Genomic DNA, 10,784 nt, shown 5'->3' with positions numbered 1-10,784 from the left:
CAGCAGCGACCAATGAGCAGCAGCGCCTCGGCCCTGACTGACAGGCCCTGCCATCCAATAGGAGCCTTCACTTGAGCGAGGCGGTGACACTTGGGGGGCTCTGCTATCCCCGCCCATTGGCAGGCGCTGGGGCGGGGCACCGCCCCTGGGCGGGGCTAAGGCGGCCGGGGGCGTGGTCTGGGGCGGTATATAAACCTGGTGCGGCGCGCTTTCCGCTCTCAGTGGGCTCGGCGTCGCCGGCGGTGTTGTTTGTCTTGTGGGTGTGTGCGCAGCCCCAGCCGCCGCCTAACAGTCTCTTTTATTGCGCGCGCGGCCCCCGTCTTGCCTGGGTCAGCGGCTCCCGGGGCGCGTCTCTTCCCGTTTTATCTCCTTGTGCGCTTCCGCAGTGATTTGTCCGCGCCCCTTGCCCGCTGAGGGGGGGCGCCCCCAGCCCGCGCCGCTTTTCTCCCCGCTCCTGGCCGGGGGCTTGCGGCGCTTCCTTCTGGATGCGTCCCCGCAGCCCCGGGCGGGAGGCGGCCAGGGGGAAGCGCTGCCTCCGAGGATTTACCGCTGCCTGGGACTCGGACCCGCTCCTTCCCCGCGGGCGCACCCGGCGCCCCGGCTCCGCTGCCGCTCCGGGCCGCTGCCATGGACGAGAAGTACCTGCCCGAGCTGATGGCGGAGAAGGACTCGCTGGACCCGTCCTTCACCCACGCCTTGCGGCTGGTCAACCAAGGTGAGGGGCGCCGGAGCGGGGCGCCTTTCTCGCGGCGGGGACGGGCCGGGGTGAGCGGCGGTGCTCAGCCGGGGCTCGCCCTTCCTTATTGCGGCGCTCGGAGCGGTTTGTTGTGCCCGGGCTCCCGGGGACGTTCTCGGTGCGGGGTTCACCCGTGCCTTGCACCGCTTGGGGGGGTTTGTTGCGTTCAGGCTGCCGCTGTTTGCCGGCTCCCGGCGCCTTCCCCTTCCCCTGCCGGGCAGCCGCGCACGCCGGGTGCCTGCCCGCGCTGCCCCTCTTCCATCCGCGCTTCCTCTGCCGTCGCTCGCTGCTCGAGTTAGAGATTATTCCGAGCTGAATGGCCGTGTCCGCTGTGCTCTGCTCGGGCTGCATGTCAATTAAAACCCCGGACGGTTTTCCTATTTTACCCTGCTTGTGAACAATGAGCAGCCGATTGTTTACATATGTGTGAGCTTTCTTAAGAACGAGCCCACTACCGATGGCCTTTCCTAGAAACTTTGGGCTCTGTGGCTAAGATATTACGGAACCAACAATCCATGTTAGTAAACCTTTATAAAAATACAAGGCATATTTTGTTTTGCAATTATATAACTCCAGATAATAAATTACTCCCACCCCTTCTGCATCTGTCAAGTCAGATGTGCTTTAAAGTGCTTCCTTTTTGTTTCAGTGATGCAGTACTGACTAGAAGAGTCATTCTGTGTGAATTAAACTATGATTTAATGTACATTTAGAGATAGTATATAATTGGCAGGTGACTTTCAAGTACAGCTCTGGAGAGACAAATGCTTGATCTAGTGCTTAGGATGCACAAGTGAAATAAGCTATGAAGTGATCCTCTAACACATTGGAAGCCGAAATGATTTTTGGCTTCAATTGCAATGATTACAAAGCCGTGCTTGGTGTACTTTACATCCTATAACAGGAGCAAGTTTAAGTTGATGTGGGTTCCTCTAACGTGTTGTAGATTATGATGTGTTATAAGTGCAAATGCCTGTCTCAGATTCATAAGGAGAATTACTGTTCTCTGAAATACTCTGGAGTTAGGGGTAGCTGTTACAGTTTTAACTGTGGAATGCATGTGCTAAGTGAATTGAAGGTCCATGTCCATGGGTGGTTGGTATTTTGCATTTTTTTCTAAACTCCCTGTTGATTGTGGGAAAAGGAGAATTATGTTAAAAAAAACAGTTATTTGCTGTAAATTAAAAAAAACTTGTAAAAATTATGCTTGATGGCTACAAATTATTAAAGTTCCTCTCCAGCTAGTGAAGAATCTTTTTGCATGTGTAAATTATTCCAGGGAGTTACAGAACCATGTGATTTACTGTTTTGTAAACAGTGTTAAAGAAAGTAAATCTGTCCTTTTGACTGAGTTTATGATATTTTTTTAGTTTCTCATTGAAATGATAAAGTGGAGGACTGAAACTTTTGCCTTTCATCATGGTATCTGCATGCATACATTCAGCTCCAGGAAAAAAAAAAACCTTATATTGTTAGTGTAAAAATGTAGATGTATGAGCATCCAACCTTGTAATCTAGTAGGTGTCTTGATTTTTCTTTTGTTTAATTTGAAAGTGAAGTCTTGGATTATATCTGAAGTGTTTCACATGTTAGAGGTGAGGAAAAGAAAGATTGAGGGTGACTAATCAACTGGTTAACTCCAGTTTAAAATGGAAATTTGTATAATATCTATGTAAAATAGTTTAATTGTAGAATTGCCAAAGAGCCTGATCAAATGAAGTGCCTGTATAATACAGGTGGAAAATATGATATCAGGAGGGGATGTTTTACAAACCCATCCTGCCATGGCATTGACTTTATCAGGGACTGTTTTTTTCTCAATGATAATAATTCTATGCACTTAAATGAATGGCAATTATTAGTGGAAATGTGTATGTAATGGTTGTGGCTCGGCTTTTGTGTGCCAGGTCCATTGAATATTTTCTATGTTAGTTCATGTGGAGGCAAATGAAAGAGCTTATCTAATTTTTTTATAGATGGATTTGTTTATCTTTTAAGTTTAGAATGAAGCAGGGTTCCAAGCTTGGTTTCTTTTGGGTATCAGAGAATGTCTTAGCAAAGGTTTTAAGTGCTTTAAATAACCAGCTTAATTATGTAATAGCATTTTGGTGTCTTAGTGGCATTAAATTTGCTATCTGTATTTATTTAAACTGAAATACTGTACATCAGCTGGCGTTCTTCAGAAACTCAGGAGTAATTTGTAAGAGTTGTATGGATGAAGTAGAATACTTTTGAGATGGTGAAGTAATTCAGATATGTTTACTGCTTAGACAGAGGAGCCAAATTGCTAACAAATTTCCAGTCGTGTTAAAGTTTGGTTTCTAGGGAAAATCCTGGATCTAGACTTCTAAAATGTGGTAATTATAGTTTTCAAATGGAAGTGGATGAATTTGCATATTATGCTTGTAATTACACATTTTAATTTGTATACACACAAATTACATAATTTTAAATATAAAAAGTGGAGCTTGACCTGCTTCAAGTTCCTGGCTAACATTTCAGTTAAAAAAGAATAATGTGGAAATAACTAAGATGCTGTAAGAATATTTTCATGGGCAGTATTATTAATCTGTCTTTCTGAATTAAGATATGACAGAAATTTCTCTGCCTTGAAACACTGTTTTGAAATCACTAAAATCAAATATCAGTATCCTTCAATGTTCCTGCATAGCAAGTCCTGATTTTTCTTGTTGAGAACTCTGTTCAAGGATTTGATGCCCTGTTTCCTTGGGACATGAATACAATACTTATTGCTTAAATTTTCTTTTGAACAGTCATTGAAACATTTAGCTGCTGCTTAAATTTTAGAACAGTGGGAATCTTTTCCAGGCGACTAGACTTTATCCCTTGTTCTAATTAAGAAGATGCATTTGTATACTTGACCATTAAGCCATCCTGAAAAGGGGTTTCTTTTTTGCCTATAAACCCTTAAGCATGTTATAGATTCAAAATAGACTTATTTGCATGTGTGGTAAGATGACCATACTAATAAGATTAATTTGCAGCTGGTACCAGGCTATGGGAACTGGAATTTTGTCCAGCTATTAGCTCATAGTAAATTCTGTAAATGAAGAACCTGGGGAAAGATGAGATTCTATTAAGAATCAAGAGCTTAATACATTTATATTTTTCCTACTTTCAGCTCTTATGTGCTCATCTTTATGCGAAATCTGAAAAATATTTATCTGTGGGAATGATGGTAATTCTGAAATCAAGCTTTATTTCAAAGGCTGTCTTTGCAGTTGTGGTTGTATGTAAATGTTGGTAAATGTGCAAGTGTAGTGTTGATTCTCATAACTTGGTTCATGAGTGATGCTCTAAAAATACTGAAAGATCCATGACAGAAAAGTTATTTTACCTTCTTTCAACATTTATTTATAGCAGTGATTCAAGACGAGCTGTTTGTGAATGTTGAATGAAGTATGGGAAACTGCAGATGGAAGAAGCTAACTGTAAATAAAACATGGTGATACCAGACACATTTCCAACAGGGGAGATGTGGAAATGGGTGCTTGGTAGTTGTTCAGCTTATGTAGATAATGAAATATGTAGATAATGAAAGTTAGGGCTGCTGCCACTGCTGAAAGACAACTCTTGTGCAGACTGGACCTCTGGAATTCTTCCTTACAAGCTCATTTTAGCTACTTTGAGATTTGAGGTAGTATGAGACGATGTACAGGAATGCCAAGCCTTCCTATCAGTAGATGGCTGTATGTGCTAACTGTGTTTAATGGCTTCCGTGAGCCACATGGCTGGTGGTGATCAGCAGGGACTTGCTGTTTTTTGTGTCAAATTTTGCGTGGGACTTCAGTAACCAGAGCTGTACCTCCCTAAATATCAGGGGGAATGGAGTGTGAGAGAGTGTACTCACTTTCTGCTTTGTGGAGGTTATAGTGGTCTATTTTCTTTTCAGCAGAGATGGCTTTGTAAAAATGGTTGAAGTAGGAGCTTAACAATAAATTAAGGTTCCATATATCTTACTGATTTTTGTGTGGTTTGAGCTCATCTTGGTTGGTAGGTATTGTGCAGCCACTTATTCCTTTTTCCCTGATGCAATGTAGGGAAAATTGAAAAAAGGTACAACTTGTGGGTTTAATGACTGAAATAAAGTAAAATATAATTACTATACTAGAAATTAAAAAGAGGACCTAAACCCAAGAGAAACAAGTGATACATAATACAGTTGTTTCCCATCTGCTGACTGATGCCCAGGCTGTCCCTGAGCAGCAATTAGGAGCTCTGAGTCAACTCCCCCCAGTTTATATACTGGACATCCATCCTGTGCTGTGGAATATTCCTTTGTCCAGTTCAGGTCACCTCTCCTGGCTGTGCTCCCTCTGGGCTTCTTGTGCACCTGCTCCCCAGCAGAGCGTGAGACACTGCAAAGTCCTTGATTTAGAGTAAGCACTTCTTAACAACAACCAAAACATCGCTGTGTTGTCAACTCTCATACTGAATCTGAATCACAGCACTGTGCCAGGCACTAGGAAGAAAATGAGCTCTATCCCCGCCAAAACCAGGATAACTTTCAATAAATCTAAGTATGCAATTGGTTGTGTGTTTTTCTTTAAATTATCAAAAATAAATGTGATTACATGGAGTGACACACATATGTAAGTAATCAGTTTGCCACTGAAGCATCCACTTTCTTGTGTGGACAAGTTTCATGGCATGGCACAGACACATGGTGCTGCTCATTCCAGTCACTAATGGTGTTGAATGTACTCAGTCAGTGTAACCCCAAACTCTCCTTTTTGTCCTTATAGTATCAATCGCAGAAACAATACTTGTTTCAAGTGTCCTACTATTTGAGGATTTCAAAACACTTCATGAAGGTCATAAGTGTTTTGAAAATGAGCTATTACTGTAGAAACTGAGCGTGTTTTAAGTTATTCAGAGCATTGTATGAAATACAAGTTTTGTGCTCCTCAGATTTTTTTCAGAAAGCTGCTCACTTTTAATTGCCATTCTTAGAAGTTAATCAGAAAGAGACTCTTCTGGTTTTAATCTGATTGCTAGAAGACGGCAGTCTAACTAAGACGGTTTAGGTGGAATTGGATATTTTCCAGGCCAAGTGTGATGAGAAATTAAAGTGGCAATAATGGGAATGGATATGAAGTAATGGTTGCACTGTCAAACTAGGGAAGGCTGACCTGGCTTCTATTTGTTTTCTTAAAGCAGCATGAAAAGTAGTAACTCTTGGAGGGCAGAGGGGATATTTCAGAGTCTGTGTCTCATCTCAGCTATCTTTATTTGGTAAAACTTCAGAAGTTCATATTTTGTTATGGTTGCTCTTTGCTTTTACTGCAGTGAAACCATATTGGAGCAGTCAGAGGGCTTCCTAAAAGTTAGATTTCAATTTTGCTCTCTTAAAAGACTGGAGAAGTGGTTTATCAGATATTCCAGTCATGTTAACAGGGCTTCTACAAAATGCAGCTGAAGATAATCATACTTTCCTCACCCCTTGGCTCATCTGTTCTGAAGCCTGACTGAGCCTAGAGCCACTCACTGCAATCACAGTTAGTGTAAAACTGACTTCTAATTCACTTGCACACTCACTTTGGCAGTCAATGAGAGAGACTGAATTTAAAGGTTTCAAATGCAGGCTGACATGGTTTGTCACTTTCAATCCTTTTTGACACCGGCCATGCAAATTAAAACTGCAACCTTCTGAGTACTTATTTACTGGGGAAATCAGAAAGGAGGTCACAGCACTATTCCTGTGGCTTGTTTGACTTTTCTTGCATGTACTTAAAATTTATGTATGTGACCTTTCTGCCCTCTGACTTCAAGTATAATTAAGAAACAAAAGAATTTGGGATGCACTTTTGTTTGAATGAATTTGGTATCAAAGTTCAGAGTTGAGAAGCATCTGTAAAGCATTCAGTGTGGTACTGTATGACTTTTTAATTAGTAGTTAGCAGGATTCAGTAAAAAGCGTGTTTAAATAGATTAACTGGTAACTGACACACCTAATATTTTATGGTGAATTAACTGACTGTTCTTAGCTGAGCTCTGCAGGAATCTTGCAAGCTTAATGTTTACATTATTAATGCTGTTTTTCAAATAGAAGATAACAAAGGACAGGGCTTCTATGCTGGACATGTGGAATATTTTGATAAAGTGGGGCTGTCTAGCCCTGAATCCTGGGAAGGCAAGTCTCACCCATGCCATGGGCGCTGTTTGGTAGGGGTTGTAGCAGTTCTAGGAATTTATTTTAGAGCCATATATTTCTAGCCAAATGTGATTTTTTTTCTTTTTATCAAGTGTAACACTGGCTAGAAAATTAGTATCTCTATGGCCTTAAGCTAAGGCCATAAGGGCATATGTACTTGGGAATTTATTTTTCTTGGTTACAGAAGTCCATATATTAATATTTGAGGAAATAATGAAAAAATTACAATGTTTTGCAAGTTTGAGAAGGTCTGTAGGCCTCTTGCTAGTCTGATTGGTGTGTGAAAGGGATCTTTGACTTGTGCTTGGAGGGCCTGACTGCCTGCAGGGGTGAATAAAGGTGTGAAGAGGCCCTGCAAACTGATGGTGAAATGTCTGGCCAAGAAGTACAAATGAAGAAATTCACAATGCTTTAGCAATGGATGATTAACTCTTAAACCAGATATAAGGACCAGTAGATTTTGTGTGTCTTGACATCTTTGCCTCAAAATGAGTTGCATTTATGAACATTTGATCCCTGCTAAATTGTTAAGCTGTTTGAACTGTCAACACCTTGGGCTCTACAGTAGCTCTAGGTTGGCTGTTTATGCCAAGGAGCAAATTAAAGAGCAGTAACTGGAGAGGTAGCATGAAGAAGCATTGTTAGACTGAATGATGTCTTTTTGTACGTTAGCAGCTGAGTGGTGCATGTTTTATTCTTTGTGTTTATCCTATCTTAAAATTTTTCTTTGCTTAAACTTGCCTTTGTTATTTTTATCACTTATGGTTCTTTTATGTTGTGTTGTTGTTTTTCAGCATTTTACCTTATTGTCAAGAAGCTAGGCAGTTAAATGGATTTCCTTTCTATTCTCCATCTCTATTTGCTATTTGTTGGATGCCTTTCATTTCTTACTTTGATGTGTTTATCAGACTTTTGGCTGCAGGTAGCAATTCAACTTCAACAAAGTTGCAAGGCAGCAAAAATTGTCAGTTTAATTCTTGTAGATGGTAAATCTTTCACTTTTTTGGCTTGTATAGGTGTTCTTTTACAGATCTTAATTCTCTAGCAAGAATTTGTTGACAAAGTAATTGGAAACCTAAAAGATTAGAAATCATTTCAGTAAACCCATTGTACTTGATCCAACAGAAAATTTGTTATAACATCTGCTGCTGTGCTGATCTTGGTGTAATATAGTGACAGTGAAAACCTGAAGTTGCAAATCCTTTGAGGATTTACTGATTTTCTTTGACTCTAATAATCCATCAGGATTGTTCAAAAGGAACAGTCTGAGTAAGATGCTTTTATGTGGACAACACAAAGAGTATAGGAAAACGTCTTAAGTACTGTGTGCAGTTTCAGGCACCACAATATAAATCACAATATAGGAAATATATAAAACTGTTAGAGGATGTTCAGAGGAGGACTATGAAGATAAACAGTCTGAAGGAAAAGCCATCTGAGATGTGGCTGAGGTCACTTGGTCTGTTCAGCCTGGAGAAAAAGACTGAGGGGAGACCTCATTGCAGTCTGCAACATCCTTATCAGGGGAACAGGAGGGGCTGGCACTGATTTCTTCTCTGTGGGGGCCAGTGACAGGACCTGAGGGAAAGGCCTGAAGCTGTGTCAGGGGATGTTTAGGTTGGATATTGAGAAAATGTTCTTCACCCAGAGGGAGGCTGGGCACAAGAACTGGTTCCCCAGGGAAGTGGTCACAGCATCAAGCCTGACAGAGCTCAAGAAATATTTGAACAATGCTTTCAGCCAGATGGTGGAATTCTTGAGCTGGTCTTGTGCGCAAGGACTGAAGTCCAAGTCAGGATATTCTATGATTCTATAAATTGAAATTGCTTCTCCTCTTACTGCTGCTGCATTTGTTAGATGCTTAGAGAGGAAATGTCTGTAGCTTTTTATTGCCTCAGACCATTCAGTAACTACTCTGGAAAGCAGATGTGTTTGAAAGGAAAAGGTTTTACATGTTTTCAGCCAATTTTTCCTACTGCTTTGGGATAAAAATGATGATTTTTACATGCAGAAATTGAAGGACTGCTTCTTATGTGGTCGTTCTTCCTTTCATGTGTCCTTTTCTGCTTGCTGGTAGTGGAAAAAGGGTTTTGTTGCTGGTTCATTTTGATCTATGTCCTAATTAACTTGGGGTGGTCGAGTGCCAATCCTGATGTGTCCTTGGTAAGAAACCCAGTTTCTCCTCCCTGCAATCCCATCCACAGTATTTGAGGCTTAAGATTTTTGTTGCTTTTCTTCTGCTATTAGGCAGAAATGCTGTGGTGCCCTCTATGCTGACTTCAGTGATACAGCTCCATGGGGTAAAGCAGTGAAATAAAAAATCACCTTCTCTGTTCACCTCCAGACTAATGCTAAATGATCAATTTCACTTCTGTGGAAGTGAAGGGCACTATGGTTCTTCATGTCTGGTTATTTGACTTCCTATGGTGTTTACCCCATCTCCCCTCCTGAGCTTGAAGGAAAGCAGATTTTTCTCTGCTATAGAAACGCAGTTTGGGTATGATGCTCTTGATCCATTTGTAGAGTCATGAAAGCTCAGAAGGCATTTTTTCCCTTTATTAAGTATCCAACTGCTTCATGACCACTTCCAGACTATTATTTTAGACTCAAAAAGTCCTAATTTTGAAAAAACTTGATTACAGATGAGTTTTCTGCCTTCCTTTAAAGGGCTCCCAAAAATCTTAGTGGTCATTGGAGATGTTTCTCAGCAAAAGTGTTTGTTTTTAATAGTTGGTTCAGTTTCTCCATTTAAAGCCTGGTGTATCTGGAGGAGCTAAGCTGCTTCACAGCAGATGGGCTGCAGTGATACCTTTAGCTCTTGTTAGCACTTGCTCCCTATGTAGAGTTATCCCAGTAATATCCTAGGCTGGATAGTTTGCAAGGTGAAATGCAGCACCTTAGTACTAGATCTTAAAGACTGGAAGAGACTCTTGTGGTCCAATTTGTTTTGTGTTGCACAGATTAGTCTTAAAGATTCTTTTTGCTTATCAAGTACCCTTGACCTTTTTATTATACCATGCATCCATGACCTGGAAAAATGATTAGGTTTTTATTGGCCTACTGTAGAAAAGGATATAACAAAAGATTTATCATGTTTTTAAGGCTTACTGTATCTATTCTTTAGACCTTTTTGTTTCTGCAGGCACCTGAGTCTTCACAGAAGCCTGTTAATACCATGCGAAACAAATGCTGGGAATGATGTAAGTGTGGTCATAAAGTGCTTGCAAGGGATATGGTGTTTTTTGGCTGGGGTTAATTTTTTTTCTCCTGGTAGCCACTGTGGGGTTGTGTTTTGGATTTGTAATGAAAACAGTGTTGATAACACAGGGATGTTTTCATTATTGCCTAGCAGAGCTTACACAGAGGCCTTTTCTGCTCCTCACCCCACCAGTGAGGAGGCTGAGGGAGGAGCAAGGAACGGGGTATGACACAGCTGGGGTGGCTGACCCTGAGATGTTCCAGACCATATGGCATCGTGCCCAGAATATAAAGCTGGGGGGAAGAAGGAAGAGAGGAAGTTTGGAGCGATAGTGTTTGTTTTCCCAAGTCACCATTATGTGTGATGGAGCCCTGCTTTCCTGGGAATGGCTGAGCTCCTGTGGCCATGGCAAGGGGTGGATGAATTGTTTTGCTTTGCTTATGTTCATGGATTTTTCTTTACCCACTATTAAATTGTCTTTATCTCAACCTACGAGGTTTATTAATTTTACTCTTGTGATTTTCTCCCCCATTCTCCTGGGGGGAAGGGAGCACTTCTGTGGGGGCTTAGCTGCTAGCTGGGGCTAAATCATGACAGAGAATTAATGACATCTGAAGAATTTTTCCAGATTTATATCATCCATGAATTTTAGGATCTTGGGTGATTAGGGACTA

At 41.3% G+C, this 10,784-nt stretch overlaps 1 protein-coding gene across 2 annotated transcripts in view; it reads left to right on the top strand.

Moving 5' to 3' along the window:
• The first annotated feature begins 219 nt into the window (after positions 1-219).
• The window catches only part of KHDRBS3 (KH RNA binding domain containing, signal transduction associated 3), an 87,802-nt gene continuing 77,237 nt past the window's right edge, over positions 220-10,784 (top strand). For both annotated transcript variants that reach the window (XR_013339652.1, XM_031504112.2), the window contains exon 1: positions 220-715. Coding sequence is in view for 1 of the 2 variants with exons in the window: in XM_031504112.2 (XP_031359972.1) it covers positions 628-715 (88 nt within the window). In the remaining variant the exon portion in view is untranslated. The remainder of the gene's footprint in view (positions 716-10,784) is intronic.

Source organism: Lonchura striata, chromosome 1 (assembly GCF_046129695.1).
Source record: "Lonchura striata isolate bLonStr1 chromosome 1, bLonStr1.mat, whole genome shotgun sequence".
NCBI lineage: Eukaryota > Metazoa > Chordata > Aves > Passeriformes > Estrildidae > Lonchura > Lonchura striata.
The sequence above is the reverse complement of the archived record's forward strand: the minus strand, read 5'-3'. Positions and strand labels throughout refer to the sequence as shown.